The following is a 19178-nucleotide window of genomic DNA, read 5'->3' as shown; positions in this document are numbered from 1 at the left end:
CCTCGCAGCGTCCGCACCGGGGCGCCCCCTGTCCAGCACCCGCAAGCTCTCCGAACACACGAGAGGCGGTTTGTACCTTGGTGGGACCACGAAGAGAATCTGTAAGAATCAAGGCCAAGAAAACGCACTGGGCGGCCAGGGCAGCGCGTGACCTCTGCGCGCACGTTAGAAGCTCCCACTGTAACCAAGGGATTGGGCAAGAGTCTAAAACCACAGGTGCACGGAGGCGGCAGGTGCGCCTGATTCATTACAAAGGGGAGGAGGCGTCCGGCACTGGGACCGTCCAGGCTCAGCAGAGGTCGGACATCAACTCCACAGCCAGGCACGTGAACTCCATGGCCTTCTACAAGACATCCAGCGGGTCCTTCACGCTGTCCAGGTGAAGACAGCAAGGGGGGGAATGTTCTAGTGTTCAGGTCTAGCAAGTCTTCTCTGCAAAGGGAGGCTGTCCTGCCATAACACTGCGCCGCCAGGCCCCGTGTGAACAAGCAGAAGAGCTGCGTCCTCATAAAACTACTGACGGCAGGCGGCCACCTCAGGCCACGGGCAGCCCAGAGGCTGGGCTCCCCAAAGCACGGCCACACATGATTCTCCCCAGGCCCAGCACCGCCAAGGGGGAAGTGCTGGCTCTTCCTCCAGCCCACCCAGCACCTTCCCAGATGGGGGGTCCGTCTCGGCCCCGCCTCGCTACACAGGGGGCAGAAACCACCCGCTGAAGCCCCCTCCCTGAAGAGGCCCCATTGTCCGGAAGCCCCAAGCCGCCTGCAAGAACCGCGCTCCATGGATCAGGCCTCTTTAATGCTCAGCCAAGCCTCAGCGACTGCACACCCACGGTCTCCCTCTGGGGTCTGAAGAAAGTTCTGGTAACACACTAGCACCCTGAACACCTCTGAAACAACGCACACAGAGCCCACCCACCCCAGAGGTGTGGCTCTGGACAGGGTGCGCCCAGGATGACCAGGCCGGGGACCAGAGCTGCAGCTGCAGCCCCCTCTGCTGGTAGAGACCCCAGGCTCCGGTGAACATCATCAGCGGGAAGGGGCGTGGAGACCTCGCAGGGCGGGCCTAGCCAAAGCCATGCGTCATCTCATTGCAAAACGCTTGAACTCGGCCATTCCAGACATTGGCCAGACCCGCGCACCCCACTGCACAGGCCGCCCACCCCGCCCACCTGACGTCTGAGAGCACCAGCACCCTGCGAAACTGACCCCTTGGGGACCCAGAGCCCCCCACCCGAACACTCCCCAGGCCTGCAGGCAACCTGGCTCCTCTCATCCTGTCCGGAGATGCCCGCGTTTCTGGCCCCATGAAATGCGAACTTAGCTCCGAGGTCTGTGAGCATTACAGTGACCAGCACGTTCAGGGAGGGGGCCAGCCAGGCACAGGGCACAGGGCTCCTTGGCTCCAGCCCTGGAGGACTCGGGGCCAGGCAGTGGGCAGGCACAGTAGTGCCCTGTGGGGTGGGCAGGGCGGTGGGGCTCGGCCTTGCACATGGGGTCAGAGCTGAGGCCAGCAGACACTGTCCTGCCAAGGCCTGGTGCCCACCCCTGGTAGTGGGCTGCAGATACTGGGTGAATGCCATGCCCATGCAGAGCACTGCATCTCCGAGGGGCCCTAAGGGCACTCAGTCCTCGTCCAGTTCCAGCCCCCTTTGCTGCACTATCTCCAGGACGATCGCCTCCTCCTAAGCATGCCGGACATTCCTCCTCACTCCTTCTTCCTCTGGGATCCCATGTGGGATTTCACCACCGGCTCTCCCAGCATGGTTCTTCAGGGAGGGCAGAGAGTGGGCTCTAGGTCCCAGAGCCAGACACCTTCCTGAGGGTTGGCTGGGCGGCCAGCAGCCCTTACCCCTTCCTGCCACCAGGTGAGGGCTTCTGCCCACTGCAGACTGGATGCCAGACGTGGGTCACACAGGCGCTTCCCGGAGATCTGGGGGTGGAGGAAGCACACTGTTCCCCCAGGGCCGCAGGGCCCCTTCAGCCGAGCAGTCCCTCTGGGGACCGCATGGTGTGTCCATCCAGCTGGACCCAGAGCACTGTCATGGGCCACCCCCCCACTGGCCGGGTTCTCTTTGAAGTGGTTAAGTGCTGGAAAGTGCTTTTAGGTTCCACAAGGCTAATGGTTCACTAATGACCCCTGGGCCTTGACCTGTGCCCTCCATGCTTTACATCCAGGATCAGCAGGGAATCTGAGATCCCGCAGCCAGGCAGTCTTGGCTGGTGAGGACCTTGGGGGCCCTGCCTGAGAAGAAAGCTCTGCTGAGGAACTGAACGGCTTGACACTGAGCACCCACATTCCCAGCAGCACGTTTCTGGCTAAAAGAGAAACGCATTCTGCTTTGAAAACAGAGGAGATATTCAGGGGTGAGAACCACCCACAACCCTGTGGGCGGGGACATCCACAGCCCTGCAGGCCACCTGCATCCCGTGGGTTCTCCGGGAGAACCGACCCCGATGGGGGTCCCAGGAAACCCTGCCCCCCAGAGGCAGGGGGAGCCTGCAGGCAGATGGGGTGCCTGCAGGCCGGAAGCACCTAAAGCTCCAGGGCCGGCCGGTCCCTCTCACGTGACCACCCCACCTGGTCTCCCCAGTGAGCACACTCCATCTTGCCCTCCTGACCCAGGTGCCTCCACTGAGAACAAAGCCCTTAAGGCCAAGGTCGCCCTGCGTGGGGTTCTCTGCAAGCTGGAGCACGGCTGTCCTAACACCAGGACTACCCCCAAAACAGCGAGACATCCAGACGCATCAGCATCTGGCTGGCCTTGTGGAGCCAAGCGCCGGGGGCCGGGGATGGGGGAAGTCCTGCTTGGAGGGGCAGGTGGGCCACGTACACCCCCCTCCTCAAGTCTGCCCCACGGGGTCACCACGCTTCTGGAAGCACCTAAAGCTCCGTGGCCTCAGCACCGTTGTGACACCAGGTGAGCTGACCAGTTGGCGCCGGGAGATGGTGTGGCCTCGGGCAGACATCCTCTGGCTCCCCACAGCCCTCTCCTCCCTGCCCTCGGTTCCTCGGGGATGTGGGCAACTCAGAGGAAGGTCAGGAAGGCTCGGATACTGGTGGGAGGAACTCAGCCACCTGTCAGGCAGGACGAGGCCTCCCCCTCCACCAGGCTCACGTTACCCTGCTGGAGGGGCCCTCGGTCTCCGGGTCGGGCAAGGACACTGCATGCTCCCGTTTACTGGCCCTCCCATGGGCTGACAGAGAGCACCAGCGTGCTCACAGCAGAGGGCTCGCACTAGCGCGCTCAGCCATACAGGCACCACCAGAGGTGCCAACAAGGAGTGGCCAGAAGCCCTGGCAGCAGAGTAAGACACCCATGTGCACAGACATGAACACACACATACACATGTATACACAAACCTGCAGGCAGAACACATGCATATGTACAAACATGCACACACAGAACACACTTGTGCAGACACACATGCACGTGCATTTATAAGCATGCACACATATGCATGAACACATGCACACGGGGCATCCCTGGGGACCACAGCTTTGAGAGCTTCATAAGACACCCCTGCGTGAGATGGCCCCTGTGGGAAGTGGCCTTGGTGGACTTCCCATATTCTGGGTATGGGGATGCTTGTCCAGGTCCTGCTCCTGGCCTGGCCCGGCCCTGATCTCGGGCCTGACTCTGGTCCTGGCCCTGGTCCTCTTGGCCTGACCTCTCCTGCCTCAGGGCCCTGCAGTCTGTCATCGAGCCCTGGAGGAGGGGCCGGCCAGCCATGCTGCAGGCAAGCACAGGCAGTGGGTGGGTAAAGGCCGCAGCTCTCCTTACAGCACAGGCTCCTGTCTGGCTGTGGCCATTCAGATGAAGAGGAAACCCAAGAACAACCTGGCATTTGCTGCCTCTGCTTGCAGTCCAACTGGACCCCTCCCCACTGGCTATCTCCTGCCTCCCAGGAACCAGCCCGACCCACAGGCGCCACAACCACATGTATGGGCCCAGAGGAGATATCTGGGGCAGGCTGGCCGCTGGAAAGAGAGACCGAGGCATGAGAGCGCTCGGGCTGCCCTGGGGGAACACGCCCCCAAGAGAGTCAGGCCTCTGGGTCCCACACAGAGTTCCCCCGCATCACATGTGGGTACCCTCCTCCCAGCAGATGGTGTCAGGGCACGGCCACTGTGCCATCAAGTGAGTGGTGCGAACGCCCGGACCGGCTCTCTTGGGACACAGCACAGGCGGCTCAGAGTGGCTCCCAACGGCGGCGCCACGGCACCTCTGGCTCAGCAATGGACTTGGGTCTGGGCTCCCTGCCCCCTCCCAGCAGGGACAGGCCTGCACGGGACAGGCCTGGGACACTGGACCAGGAAGGAAAGCCTCGCACCATGACGCCCCGCCTCCACCCCAGCCCATCCCTGCCCCCAGGAAACTGAGAGACTGCAGCCGCCTCCCAGCTGTTTTCTCAAAAAGACACCGCCCGAGGCAGAAAGAGGAAATGAACCCCAGGGGGAGCTGGCCTCAGCTTGCCAGGGCACCATGGATGGCCAGATGGATGGCTAGCTCTATGGTACCCCAGGCCCCAGGCAAGACTCAGGGAGGGACCCAGCGCTCACAGTTTACGCCCTTCCAGACAGGGTCATGGACCTCCAGATGCCCTAACCCCTGCCACAGGGCCGTCTGGCAGGGGCTGCTTACCAGGGCTTCCAGCAGGAGGTTCAAGGACCCACATGGCGGCAGTAGCCATGCACATGGGTGTCGGGCACCTCATTCTTGGGCTAGCCCTGCTGACAACAACGATGCAGAGCTTATCTGCACAGACCAGATCTGGCTGAGGGAGGCCCCCCCCACCTTTTTCATAGAGGAAAGGTGTTAACCCTTTGTGCTCCACTGTCTCTACCCAGAAGCACTGCCCAGCATCCTCCTGAGGGAGCCCTAGCCCTGCACGTGCCCACAGCCAACTGCCTGCCACGGCCTGGACAGCCCCAGGCCCAGAACCCCTGCCTGGGAGATCAGCTGGCCTATTCCCGAGGGCCGTCCATTCCCCGGCCCCACTGGGGCTTCTCTCAGAGGCCCCACCAGCATCACACTCCCAGAGCTGCCCACAGACCCTGCCGCCCATGTGGCAGTGGGCACCAGCTGACCCCATCCGCCCAGACCGTGCAGCAGATGCCACCAGAATGCAGGCCCCTGACACGCAGGCAGAGTTAATGCTTAACGTGGCTGTCAGACTTTGCCCTCCAGGCCCACATCAATGCCCAGGGACCTCATCAAGTTCACATTCCAATGTGGGAGCAACAGGAGACCCTGGCGGCCGCTGGCTGCAGGGACACAACCCCTGGAGTGCTCCCCCATTTGCCTTGGGCCTGAGCACAGCCCCCGCCCTGCACCCTGCACAGGCAGTGAGGGGCAGCCTTCCCCAGCAGCCAGGAGCGTGGCCCTGGCCCAGGGTCCCTGGCCCTGGTGCAGGCGCCCAGGTCAACCCAGTCCCCTAGTTCCCCCGGTCCTTAGGCAGAGGCTGCCCTCCACAGCCTGGTCCCCCAGTGGGCAGGAGGCCAGGACAGCCCTCCATTCACCTGTGGGTCTGACCAGGCAGATGCCTCTGGTGCACTCCAGCCACCCCGTGGCAAGGTCAGTGACACTATGAGCTGTAGCAAATGGAGACCCCCAGAGCCAGCCACCACCGAGCTCTCACATGGCCTCAGCCCCAACTGGCTCTAAGGCCACAAGGCATATCACCCTCTCAGCAGTCCCCTGCCACCTGCCCCCCAGGAACTCTGTCCACACCCCACTTAGGCATAGAGTAAGCCTGCCACACACCTCTGAGTAGAGGACATTTGGGGTCATTTACTTGAAGCAAACACCCAGAAATTCAGCTGAGCCACTACCGAGGGACAGCGAGGAGCTGCGTGGCTCCAGTCCGTTTCCAGGTCCCAGGTCAAGGGTGAGTAGGGAATCCCATGGCCCCACCCAGCCCCACAGAGCTGCCGGCAGAGAGGGGTGAATTAGCGTGGCCTAGGACACAGCACAGTGGACCATGCATGTCCATGCCCCACCGGCATCCGGGCCATCCCTCCCTGCTGGCGGTGGGTGCCCAGCCAGCACATGGCCCGGACCCACACACAGGTGCTCCCGGCCACCCCCACTCCCGCAGGCCCCCTCGGTGCTGGTATGGAACTTCCCTGGCACAGCTCAGTGCCCTGTGGCTTCAGACCCTGACTCACTGCCTGGTGACGCCCTTGCCTGGGGCCAGCTCACCCCACAGGCCATGTGTTTCACTCTCAACTCAGGGGCTCCACTCCTGGGGCAGGCTGCTCACCCATCCCTGACAGGGGTCGGTGACAGTGACACACTTACAGACAGGCCCGGCACATACGTGGACAGCCCGGACCCAACTGCCTGTGGGCAGGGCTGTGTGAGCAGGGCGACTGTCTCTGGGGTCCCTTGCTGCCCGCTCATGGCCATGGCCCACCCTACAACAGTGCCAGGTGGGCAGTGGGCTCACCTGACAGCAGTTCTAGCTGTCCACGCAGGGACACTGCGGTCCAGAGAAGCTGGAGGTCTGGAGGTCACACGGCCTGGAGTGTCACAACCAGGATGGCCTGGAAGCCCCTGCTCTCCATGTGGCAGGGCCCAGGGTCACATCTGAAGGCCCACCCCAGCTCCTCACACTGTCCCTGCTGGCACCAGTGTCCACAAGCATCCCCTTCCGAAGCCACCCTGACAGCAGCCTGTCACTGTGCTGTCTGCAGTCCCCAGCCCCAGCAAGGAGGTAGGGACCGCTGCTCACTACGCACCCAGGACCGTGGTGGAGCAGCCCTGGGGGCAGGAGGGGGCGCTGTTCATCAGCCATCATGGAACAAACAGCAGCTTACAGTAACCAGTGCCCAGGGAACCCCCGGGGCTGCCCTCAGAGCCAGGCCCTTGGAGGCATCCCTCCCACCCAAACTCATGGTGGCTGCCCCCCCGACTGAGCAGCACCAGCCCCTGCTGGTGTCAAGCTCAGACACTGCCCCAGACCAGCATCAGGACTGGGAGGTCTGGGAACTTTTCAGAACAAGAGACCACAGAGCTGGAGCCACGAGGCTACAGGCCCTTCATACCCAGCACAGAAACCTGAGCTGGGACAGACTTCAGATCAGACACAAAGATGTCTCCCAGACGGAGGTTGCGTCCCCAGCCACTTGAATGGATGGAGTCCCCTGGGGCTGAGAGGGAAAGAACTGAGGCCCAATACCACCCGAAGGCATGACCCGATGTCAGTGACCACCGCAGCCGTCTCTGCTTGCCGCTGCATGCATGCATGCACATATGCTGGCACACACAGAGTCATGCACGCATGCACAGGTGCACACACACTGGCGCACATGGAGGCACACACACACAGGTACTCACACGAAGGCACACATGCACACACATACACATACACACGGAGGAACGCACGCAAGGTACACACAGAGAGGAATCCAGGCATGGGTACACACTGGCACGCACGGAGGCATGCACACACACACAGGCCTGCACAAACATGAATGCAGGCCTCCAGGCACACACATGCAGGCCCTTACACATGCACAAACACGCCCATGAACTCCCCCCACACGTGCCCACATGTTTCCACAAGTGTACACATACAACAACATGGGACATGAGCTCCCCACACACACATACACAGGCTCAGCAGGATTTAAACCACTTCCCCACTTGATTTCTGAGAACAGGACCTGACTCTGCAGACAGGCCGGGTGTGTGAGGCCATGGAGGAGAAGTGACCACCGCACTTCCACACAGGGCAGCCACACTGCAAGGGGAATACATCCAACTACTCTCGGTTCCTCTGCCTTTAGAGACGGGATCTGGCACATGAGGCATGTTTGCCAAGCCCCCAATCTGGTATCAATTCACCCTGAACCACGTCACAGGGGCCTGCAGTGATTCCCAAGGAGATGGTGTCAGCCCCTGACTCAGGCACCGGGTCAGGACAGACAGCAGGGTGGGCCTGGTCCCTCCGCGCCCCCGAGTCAGTGTGACGCATTCCTTCCTCCTTGACACCCGGCCACTGAGCTGCTGCTCCGGGTCCCTGCCTGGTAGGAGAAAAACCTGGCAGCTCTGTCTCTGTCACCCCCGAGCCACACTGCTCCCCAAGCCCCACGCCCCAGCTCCTGATCAGCTCAGCCAGCCCGGCATACCAGCCCCTTGAGGGCAGTGGCCACACTTGCTCAGGTGCCCCCGGGACCTCTGAGCCAGGCCAGCTGATGGTCTCGCCACTGCCTGACGGCCAGCCTGCCATGCACCCCAGCAGGACAAAGTGACACTCCCCAGGACTGCTCTGGAGGAACACAGGTCCCCTTGATGGAGGGAGGAGAGGAGGCAGGCTGAGCCTCAGAGCATGACGTCACTCATAGAAAGGACCCCAGAAAGAGGGAGCCAGAGCTGCGGGGAGCTCCCTGTGAGCAGCAAGGGTCTCAGCTGGGGGACCTGGGGCTGCAGGCCCAGGGAAGCCCCGGAGGGCCAGCCTCACTGATCCCTTCCTGGGGCCCGTCCACCTGTCTGCCCGAGGCCTGCAGGGCCGGCTCACAAGACCTGGGGACGGGGAATCAAGCAGCCCCCAGCCCTAGAGTGAGTCAGGGTGGGCTCTCCGAAGCTGTGTGAAGCCCACCATACTGGGAAGTCAGGGAAGATCTCCACTCCCTGCACCGTCCTGGCCACCTACTCTCAGTGAGGTACTTCCATTGAGAAACAAGTGCCACACAGCCCAGGAACCCCAGAGATCATCGTCCACTTCCAGACCAACATCCCCTCCCAGTAAAAAGCAGAATAAATGTGCTGTCACTGGGGACATGGAGCCCATCCTCAGGGAGAGGACTGGCTCCCAGGAATGATGAACCCCAGTCATTCCCAGAACAGACTGAATGCAGAACACAGCCCCACTTGCTGATGGGGTGAAGGGCCTCTGAATGGGTCTGTCACTCCTTCTGTCCAACTCCAACTCCAAGGGGACCCAGGCCTCCATAAGGCTCCACCTGGGTGAAGGGCCACAATCTGCCCAGCTCTGAGGCCCCAGCCACAGGCTTGCCCTGATAGCCAAAAGGCTTCCAGGAGCACTTCAGAAGGCCTGCCCACCAGGAGGCCCACCTGGGAAGGCAGGTGCCTCCCGAGGGGTTGAGGGCTGGCCAGAGTCAGGCAGGAACTCTTGCCAGACATCCTGTGATAGGGCAGGTTGGATCACGGGGCACGTGCCCCACACTGTGGGCCTTTGGCAGGGAGGCAGCTGTTTTCCGCAGCTCCTGTGGGCCTTTCCCCACCAAGCAGAGCGTGTGGCTGCTTCCCCAGGGGCACCCCCAGGCATGCTGGCGACATGGTGCGGGTCACACAGCTCCTCTGGGCACTGACTGTGATCTGACATTAAACATCAGAGCCCAGCCCAGCAGAGACAACAGCACTAAGCTCTATGATCCCACAGCAGGACCTCCTTCTGCAGAACACGGGACATCAAGGTCCAGGCTAGGTGTGCCAGCTCAGCCAAGCGCCCAAGTTCAATTCAGACCCTGAAGGGTTCGTTATAGAGCAGGCCCAGACCTGCATGCATCGCATGCTGCCACACCTGGGACCACACAGGTAGGTGAGGTTCCTGACCGCTGTAGCAGGAACCGAAGGGGGATTCGGCTGAGGACGCGGCAAAAGCCCTCCATGAGGGTGGGCTGGGGGCTCCAGACCTGGGCTGCACCTGCCTAGCTGGGTGGGATGCACGGCCCTCCTGGCAGCTGCAGTGCCAGCTTTCAGCTCACAGGCCCAGGACTGGACTGCCATGGCTCAAGAGCTCCTAAGCAGCAGCAAAAAAAATGAGCAGGAAGGAAATTATCCCTGGCTTCAAACAAACCTCAGTCAAGGTCTGGAGGGAGAGGGGTGGTGGCCCCTCCGAAGGGGCCAGCAGGCAGGGAGACTGCAACACCCATGGGGACGCGGTGCTCCTGGGGGCCATCAGAGTGACCCGAGAGACCACACGGAGCGCGCCCACCCGTTCCGCCCGGAACACGGGCAGTGGTGAGCACCTGAGCCACGCACTGCCTTCACCTTCACCTGGTTTCAAGCCCGCAGCAGCAGCAGCCATGACCAATGCCAAGTCCTAGTGAGAGGAACTCACTGGGCGGGCGAGAAGGCCATCCACCCCCCAGGACAGAGCCTTCGCAGGGGCTCCTCCCAGGGTGCCCCCAGGGGGGCCGGGCCTTGCCTGCCAGGCAGTGGGCTCTGGAGAGTCTGAGGCCTGGCCACAGTTTGGTCCCTGTATGGCCAAGGCCCTCGCTCCTGAGCTGCCTGGCCTTTCAGAGTGAGGCTTCGTCTGTGTGGTCCTACAGTCCCTGAGGGGTGCTGAGGCCACCGACAAGCTAGGGTGAGCGTCCACCAGCTGCAGGGGTGTGGGGTCTGGAGCCTGGACACAGATGGTGGGTCCCCCCCCCCACTGGAAAGTGAAAGCCCCAGACACCTCCCGATTCCAGAAGCAAAGTGGGCAGGGACCCTCAGCACGGCTCCACGGGGTGCAGTGGTGGCCCCCAGCCCCATCAGGGGCCTGCTGTCCTTCCTGCCAATGACCCCGCAGGCTAGGCCTGACCGCGGTCAGGCTGCGCACAGAGGAGCCCAGCCGGGACCTCCGCCCCTCCCGCAGGAGCGGAGCAAAGGCGGCGCGAAGGAAACAGGAAGGCTCTCGGGCCTCGGAGGTTCTCGAGAGGAAGAGGCCCTCCCCGTTTCCTTGGCTACCCCAGGGCGTCTCACCTGGCCTCACCGTCCCACCACAGCGCCGGGTGCGTCCAATCCCTCCTGGGCTTGGGACCCGGGGCGAGGAGCAGAGGGGACCCCCAGTCCCCTGGGCGGTGTCTGCCCACGCAGGGGCTCTGCGCCCCAGGGCTGGGCTTGGGGAGGAGGCTCTGTGGGCTGGAGGAGTGCAGGCGGGACAGCGGCAGGGGGCGGAGAGGTGAAACCAGCGTGGAGTGAGAGGTACTCGCGGCGGGAGCCCCGAGGAAAGCGGCTGCAGCCTGCGCCGGGGAAGCGGCCGCCCCCACCCCGGGCCGCCCTTTCCTCCCGGGCCAGCCCCGCCCCGCCCCGCGTAGCCGGCTCCGCTTTGTCCCGCGGCAGGTGCGGCCGCGCTCACCCGGGCGGGGGCTGTCGGGCTCGCCGCCCTCGGGGGGTCCCGCCGCCTCGTTCAGCTCCGCCGCCTCGTCCTGGCCGCCGTCCGCCCGCGCCCCCACGGGCACCACGGTGAAGCTGGTGGGCATAGCGCACAGCCCGGCCGTCCCGGCCGCTCCTGCCGACGCGCCGCGGAACTTGGGCGCTAGGCGGGGTCCGTGCGACCCGCCCCCGGCCCGCCCACGTGACCTCACCTGCTGCGCCCGCGGCCCCCGGAAAAGTTTACGCGCGGCCCAGCGGGCGGGGCCGGGCCCTGTCGCGGAGGCCTCCTCCCCCAGCCCGCGGCCCCCGCTCTCCGGTGTGGCCCGCCCCCCAGCGGTAGCTCTCCGCTCAGCTACTGTCGCGCCACCCGCCCCCCAACAGGGTCCTCCCCGCGCTGACTCCCCCACCACGCAGGCCCCCGCAGTCTGGTGTGCTCCCCCTTATTCTGCCTAGTTGGGGCTCACCCAGCGCGCCAAGAGGGGGTTCCAGCAGAAGGCGATCATGTTTCGCGGCGCGGGGTCTACCCTGGGGGGGTGCAGTCCACAAGGGGCACAACCAGGGCGCAAGTCACCAGGCCCTGGGCGGGTCCCCTGACCCCTCCTCCCCGCCTTCCCTGCTGCCTCTGCCGTGAGCCTTCCCTGGCCCCCACGCCCCAGTCCTGGTCTAGGAAGCTTGCAGAGAAGGTGGGGCGGGAGCAGGCTACAGAGCCCTGCCAGGCACATCCTTGGATGCCCGGCCCCAGTCCTCCAGCACTTCATAGGACAGCCAGGGAACAACCTGCTAAGGACAAGGTCTAAAATGTCCTCAGTTAAGTCACATAAGGGCGAAGAATAAGGGAGAGACAGGAAAGGTCATCAGTCATACTCACAGCCTAGCTGACTAGAGACTCCACCTTCTTGGAAGCATCCAGAAGGCCCAGGACACCGCATCCCCGGTGCGCATGACCAGTGCCTGACCGTCAGCAGCCCTCCACCCACCTTCTCTGCGGACGGCCTGTCCCGAGCCTCACCCCACTTCTAGTTAGTCCCCCTTCCTTCTCTGTAGCCAATGTGAATTTAAAGAACTCCCTTTCCTTGAGGCCCTCATAAATGTGCCGTTTCTTGAGTCTGGCAGGCAAGTTGTTTCTGTCAACTGGTCCTGCTTACGGTGGGGCAGACGCTTCCGTCCCAGGACTCAGACCTTATTTTGGTCACATGTGTAAGGGCTCAGATCCCGCCTATGTCAGAGCTCTCTGTGTCTAGAGTTTCTGATTTGTCAAACCAACTGTCCATTGAAGGGAAATTAGTCCAAAAAGTTAGGCATCTCTGATAGGCAGAAAGGCAGATATGAATGGGATGAAAAGAGGGTGGGGCCCACTGGGTGGGGGTTGGGGCCCACCCTGGGGCCCACCCGGAACTTAGGGAGTTAATGAGATAAAGCCAGAGAGCCAGAGAGGACTCAGAGTTAATGCCCTTTGCAGTGTGAGTTCATTCCACGTGAACCTTGACCTTGAGACTTGCTTCATCTAATGCAGGTGAGATAGGGCAGAAACATGGACAAACATCATGATTAATTGTCCTAAAAATGCCGAGATATGAATAGCATAGTAAGAACAGGAGGAACTTATCTTAAGGCTAAGATTCCATTTTAAAAGCAGAGTTGAGAAGTTGGCTTCCTAACATATTATTTGGTAATCAGACAAGAACCCACCCCATCTTAAGGCAGGACAAGCAGTCTGGATATGTCCCCAGTGCTTGAGGGAAACCACTATCTTAGAGAGGAACTGGATCAATAAATTCTTGTGTTAAGTTTATCCTACAGAATTATCTAGAGGACTGACTGTGGATGGTGACATAGTGTCCCTCACCAGAAAGGCATCATGAGACCACAAGTCAAGCCCATGCCCAACAACCCCCAGCCACCCCGCCCTGTGCCCCGTTCCTGAGAGCCTTCAAAGACAGAACCCTAAGCCCTTAAGTGCTCCTCCTCTCTGAGGCTGCCTGCACTCCCCTTTCTTTGAGTGTGTACTTTGAAAATAAAGCCTTCTTGCTGCTCAACCCACTGTGCTTGGCTCTCCATGCCCATCCAGTGGTAAGCGTCTTCGTTTCTTCGTTATTTCAGTGTTTTCTAGACTTGAGCACTGAGTGTTCACTCTCTGCCCTCCTTCATCCCTGCTGCCCTCCCTCTGATGAATTCCTTCCTCCCTGCCCTTTTACAACCTGTGACCTGCGTGAGAATCCTTTCTCTTCCAGAGGCAAGAAGCCTCCCCCATCCAGGCTGAGGTCTCACCTGCTGTGCAGGGACAGCCCTCCCCGGACGCAGCTGCTGGACAGCACCTGGCCCAGTGCACTACCCCAGAACACTTTTACGACGTGAAGATGGAAGAGGCAAAGATGGCCATGACATGGCGAGAGAGTCAAGTGTGTGTGAGTCCCTACAGGTCCCGAGGCCGCTGGAGTCCCTGCATTCTGGGCTGTGGGATCACAGAACCCGGCATTTCCTCAGCTTTGTTCTCATTTTAACAGCCACACAACAGGCACTCAAACCCAGAGAAAGTATTTCCAGTGAAAGACAAAAGAGAGAAGCAGGTGGGGTGGGCCGGGTTCCCACCATTCCCCAGGCTCCCAGCAGCAGCTGGAGGCTTGGGCCCCTCCCAGAATGTCCTGGGGCCCTGCCTGCAGCGCCAGACTCAGTGGGGGTGAGGGTGCATGGGCCTGGCCACCAGGCACCTGCGACTGAACCTTGTCTACACTGCACAGAGGGGGCCTGGAGTCCCAAGGAAGGGGCAGGAGAGTCAGATGGCAGAGGTCAGGGCTGCAGGCAGCTCCCCGTGGCAGCAGCATGGAACAGGAAAAGGCCACCCCCCAAAGTAGACCAGTTTCTGGTGTCCTTCCCAGGAGGGCTGGCTCTCTTAAAGACCTAGACACCGCTCTGCCAAATGGGGTGTGGTGTCCAGGGGCAAGAGCATAGGAGCAGAGGCACCTTTGCCCCATGGGGCCCCACAGAAGCTTCTGCAGACTCTGCCTGGACTGCCACCCAAAGTTGCTGCCGCCCACGGGGATGGGAGGACCTCACTGAACAGACTCGCAGGGTAGGGGGCTGTGGTCAGGGCCAGGGCTCATCTTTGTCCAGCTGGGTTGGTGGGCACCAGGGCTCATCAGCAGGTCCAACTCTTGCATTTTACAGATGAGAAAACTGAGGTCCAGAGGTTAAGGGTCATTTGCTGGGGTTGTCTCCCTTCTTTTTCAAAGGCCGTGGCTGGTCTTCCAAGTCTATTGGCCCAAGACTCAGCTGAGGCCTCACCCATCCGGGCTGGGAACACACTGTGGGCCTCTCCAAGGAGGATGCGTGGCTGGCCTCGCGGGGGCCCAGGGTGTGGGAAAGAGGTCAGCTCCGAGAGGCACAGGACCTCTTTCATGGAGTTAGGTGGGAAGGGCTGGGCACCCGCCCAGGAGCCTGCTCCTGCCTGTCCAGAGTCCATCCTGGCGACCCCGCAGATTCCCCGCAGAGGGGGCTGGATGCCTGGGCCTGCCGCAGTGACCCCCAGGGCTCAGGGGCTGGGGGAGGGGTGGAGCTGAGCTGGAGGGGACATGGGCCTGGTGCCTAAAGCTGCAGTTGTTTTTTAGAACAGAAAGTGTGCCAGCGCTTCAGGCTGGACGGTGTGTGGGCTCAGCCAGAGCCAGAGGGGAGGGGAGGGGACTCTGGGAACTCTGGCCAGCTGCCCGGGGGACTGGCCTCCCCTGGCCGGCTGGGCAGGGTAATTTCCAGAGAGGCCCAACCAGAGCAGGGGTGGCTCTGAAGCCCCCAGTCTGCCCTCCCTACCCCCCTGCACAGGCTCAGAAAGGGGGCGTGGCAGTGCTTGCCAGGTTCTCTGCCCAGGCCCCCCCAGCATCCCTGCCATCTGCCCTGGGGACACATCTCCCTCCCAGGAGGGACAGGCAGGCTGACTGCCCAGCACCTAACAGGCTCTGGAGTTCTGCGGAACAATGGCCCAGCTCCTCAAGCACGTCACTGCCACCTGAGACCTCACAAACAAACGCCTGCTCAGCAGATGAACAGCCTGAAGAGGGGCGGGCAGGGTGGCTGCTGTGAGGACACTGGGCCTCTGGCAGGGCCCTCCCTCCGTCCTGCATTTCTCTGTAGCTTTGACATTTTCCAAAATAAGATAATTTTACATTTCCAGGTAAAGCTCCTTGTTTCAAAGCAACAAGTGACCGTATCTTGAAGACATGATAGTCTCCGTGACCTTCAGTGCCCCCTGGTGTCATTCCGACATCCCACTGCCAGCAGGCCCTGCTGGCCTGTCCCCAGCTCAGGACGCCCATGTGCCCAGTGGGTGGGTGGCCACCTGCGGGCTGCTCCCTCCATGCAGGAAGCCTCGAACCAGCCCCGCCTGCCTCCTGCCCTGCCACCTCCAGGGTCAGCAGCATGTGAGGGGGAGCAGACCCCTGCATGGGATGGAGCACTGCCCAAGGTGGTGTAAGAGCTCAGAAGTCTCAGAGCATAGGACCTGCTGGATGGGCAGAGATTCAAGCTGGTGCACGCCCCTCTGGGAGCCCCCGTGCTGGCTGTGGGGTCTCCATTCCTCATCTCCTGGCATCTTCTTGGGGGTGGCACACCAACTCTCCAGCTGTTGTTCACATGGAAATCCCATCCTGCATTCAGAGCTCACCACTGGGCTCTGGGAAAGCCCATGACACACCACAGTGCCCCCTCCCTTTAAGCTGAGCCACCGAAGCCCCAGCTTGGCCTCCAGCTCTCGGTCAAGTCCTGTGGTGACTCCTCAAATAAATCTTGGTAGAAGTGAGAGAAGCAAATAGAGACATCCTCTCAACTCCCCTCCTGGAAGACACAGCCAGGTGGGGCTTGCCCTTCCATCAGCACTGGCCAGGTGGGGGCCCTGCTGCCTCCCCATACCCCCTCAGTGCCCCCTAGCCAGGCCTGGGAGCACACCTGTCTGCTTGGTGATGCAGGTGTTGCAAAGTCGTGCTGGAAATGTCAGGAGCTGCGTGGCCACAGTACAGCCCCCCACCCACTCCTGTCTGTGTATGGTGGCCACACTAATGGCCTCAGCCCTGGTCAAGGACCTGGCCTCAGCCCCTCCCGGCTGCACATGGGCCTGGGGCAGGTGGCAAAGTGCAGCCGTGACTGTCAGGACAATGGGGCCCTGTGCCGCAGACCTCGCCACCCTGCATCCCTCTGCTATCTTTGCACCAGCCCCCTCCCTGGGCTGCCGTGCACATACCCCCAGCCCAGGCCTGAGACGGCTCTCTGCCTGAGAGGGCCCCACCCTTCTCTCCAAGGCTGCATTTCAGGGTACAGGCCAGAAACAAACTTCCCTCTGAAATTCCCCCAGGGAGTTCCAGGTAATGGGTGAGATGGGCGTCCAGCTGTGGGCTCTGGCCCCCGTGGGCCCTCCTCAAGCCTGACACCCCCGCGTCTCTCCAGGACCCACATGCAGGCCGTTCCCAGGTACATCAACCCCTAAGGGTTGCTGGTGGGACATAGGTTCCAGGACACACTCCTGGTGTTGGCTCAGGACCTTTCTGCTGTTGGGGCTGGCACCCCTCAGAGTGCTGTGAACACCCCATGGAGCTCCTCTGAGCTGGGCCCTGAGCTGGATGTGAGGTCCAAGCTCAGCAGAGCAGGCCTGCAGTCAGGGGCTGCAGAACCCAGGTTCACACCAGAAATGGTGGCTGTGGGTTCCTCTGTGGCCTCACACCACACATTTCAAGGAAGTGAAGCTCACCAAGTGGTTGTCATTAACACCAGATACTTCTGTTCCTGAGAAAGTGGAGATGGGGCCATATGGCACCAGCATAGCACCCACGCAGCGCACTAGGCCTGCGTGTGGACTCTACAGAGACAGTCTACGACCAACCAGGGAAAGGCAAAACCTGAGAAGAAGGGTGGAGACATGGACAGGTGCCCCACAGGGTGGGTGTCAGCAGCCACATTCCAGGGGCACGGACCCCCAGCGACTGCAAACAGGGCTGACTGATTGTGGACCGGGGTGGGAGCCCAGAACCTGCCCCCACCACATGGAAGGGGCAGCCACTTTGGGAAGCAGCCAGCAGCCAGGGGCCTTCACCATGGCACATCATGCCAGCCTGGGAGCGACCCACATGCCAGCCCAGGGTGGCAGCTGGCCACTGGCTCCATGGGTCTGTGTGCCACAATGTGGGCAGACAGGATGTCACGTGGCCCTGTCCACCTGAGCTTGCAAGTCCACAGATGGCAGGGCCGCAGCTCCCTGGGGACGGAGGGGCGTCTGGGGTGTGGGTGGGCCCTGCTTTGCCTGGAGGGGCTGTGGAGAGCTCATTGGGAGTAGACTGACCTGGGCACCTTGCCAGAGGAGGCCAGCCCTCACAGGGGAAAGAAAGGCGGCCTCAGGCGGCCTCTGGGGCACTGAGAGGGAAGCAGCCAGCCTGCCCCTGAATCACCTCCCCCGGCCCGAATCCCTCATTTCCCTGGCAGCAGGAGACCTGGGCCATTTCTGTCACATCCTGTCGACAAGAGGAGGGCAAGCTAGAAAACACTTGTTAGATCACAAAGCTGGCTAGGCATGAAAGGGCTGTGTCTGGCAGACGCAGTGCTGAACAAAGGCCCTCGGTGCGAGGCCTGAGGTTCGCAAGTAGCATTTCCAGTGGATGGACCCCGACAATGGTCTGTTCAACCCGGCAGGCTTTGGCCCTGCTGGGGGCTGTGCCCGGGCTAGAGAGCTGGAGCCCCCATCTGCTCCCGAACTGGCCATGCTCCCAAGCTGACATCCCCATCCCAGTCTCCAGGCCCTCCTGGCAGGCACCGTCCCCACGGCCAGGTACCTCTCTGAGCCTGCAGTGTGTAAGCACAGAGAGATGACCGTGTGGAGCTGCCATTGTGTGGGGCCCAGAGATCCTAGTGACTTGCTAGGTGTCATGGAGCCAGCGAGTGGAGCCAGACGGGGCTGCGCCTCTCCTGGGATGTGAGCAACTACAGACCCAGGCCTTGTGGGCCCGAGGGTGGATCCCAGGCCACATCTGTGGCCATCAACAGGAGCTGGCAGGGCTCTCCCAGGGAAGTGGAGCTGTGGGCACACCCAGCCCGGTAGGCATGCCGGTCCTGTCGTCCTGTGGCCTGAGGGTGGTGGTGTCCCCGGCAGGGCCGAGCAAGGGCAGGGGCTACTCTCGCGGGGAGGGTGGGGAGGGTGGAGGGTGGGCCCTTCACTGCAGGGCCCTTCATCTGCTCCATGCTCCATGCCATGGACCGTGGCCATGGCTGGACACACAGAGCAGGGACGGCGGATCCCTAGGTCCCAGGCTCCATCTGGTCTGGGAGGTGAGGTTACCAAGCCTTGTGGACAGAGGGGGGCATGCACAGTGCTTGAAGGGGCAGGTTCCCAGGAACAGGAGGCCCTGGCTGGTAAGCAGGTCAAGAGGACAGTGAAGGGAGGGGAGGCCCTGCAGGGGAGCCAGCTTGGGGAACAGGCGAGGGGTCTGCGGCACGAGGAGCCGGACGGGAGGCTTCTGGGTGTGGTAGGAATGGACAAGAGAGGGCAGAGGTGCCAGGCACAGGGGGACATCTGCCTTCCTCGGGGGTCCGGGGCTGTCAGGGTGTCTCTGCCGATGGCTTGGGGGTCTGTGTGCTGGACCCACAGCTGGGGCTGCTGAGTATGGCCCCGAAGCCACAGCACCACCCCCCCCAGGGGACTGGTCACACCAACCTCCAGCACTTTTAATCATTTTGACTTTTCTTGCCTTTAAAAAAAAATTTAATTTAACTGTGATAAGATATCCAGAATGTAATTCTAACCATGTGGAGGGTGTGGTTCAGTGGAACTGAGTCCCCTGTGTGGTGACCATCAAGCAAGGAGGTCACCAGACTGGGTGGCTCCAGGAGCCAAGCCCTGGAACTGGGGAGAGTGGGTCTGGGAGCGCCCGCCCCAGGGCCAGCCGCACAGCCTCCTGCTGGGCTTCTCGCCTCCTCTGTGGACCCTTCCCTCCATCCCGCCGGGGAGCGCTCCTAACCGCTTCTGCCCATTGGAATCAAAGTTTGCTCAGAGAGCCTTAGAACCTCAGGGTGCCTCAGTTTACCTTGGCACCCCCCACCC

At 61.8% G+C, this 19178-nt stretch overlaps 1 protein-coding gene across 11 annotated transcripts in view; it reads right to left on the bottom strand.

The window, feature by feature from the left end:
* Positions 1 to 19178, bottom strand: part of SLC12A7 (solute carrier family 12 member 7) — a 99786-nt gene that overhangs the window by 58715 nt on the left and 21893 nt on the right. Inside the window, exon 1 of one of the 11 annotated variants that reach the window (XM_017678778.3) lies at positions 11979 to 12244. The exons of 7 other annotated variants lie outside the window; for them this stretch is intronic. In XM_017678778.3, the coding sequence (XP_017534267.3) occupies positions 11979 to 12039 (61 nt within the window). In that variant the 5' untranslated portion in view covers positions 12040 to 12244. Of the gene's footprint in view, positions 1 to 10717; positions 10974 to 11093; positions 11295 to 11978; positions 12245 to 19178 lie in introns of those variants that run through there. 3 more of the 11 variants (XM_037015430.2, XM_037015434.2, XM_017678784.3) reach the window with 3 other exon arrangements.

Source organism: Manis javanica, chromosome 1 (genome assembly GCF_040802235.1).
Source record: "Manis javanica isolate MJ-LG chromosome 1, MJ_LKY, whole genome shotgun sequence".
In the NCBI taxonomy this organism is placed as follows: Eukaryota; Metazoa; Chordata; class Mammalia; order Pholidota; family Manidae; genus Manis; species Manis javanica.
This window is presented reverse-complemented; position numbering and strand designations above follow the sequence as displayed.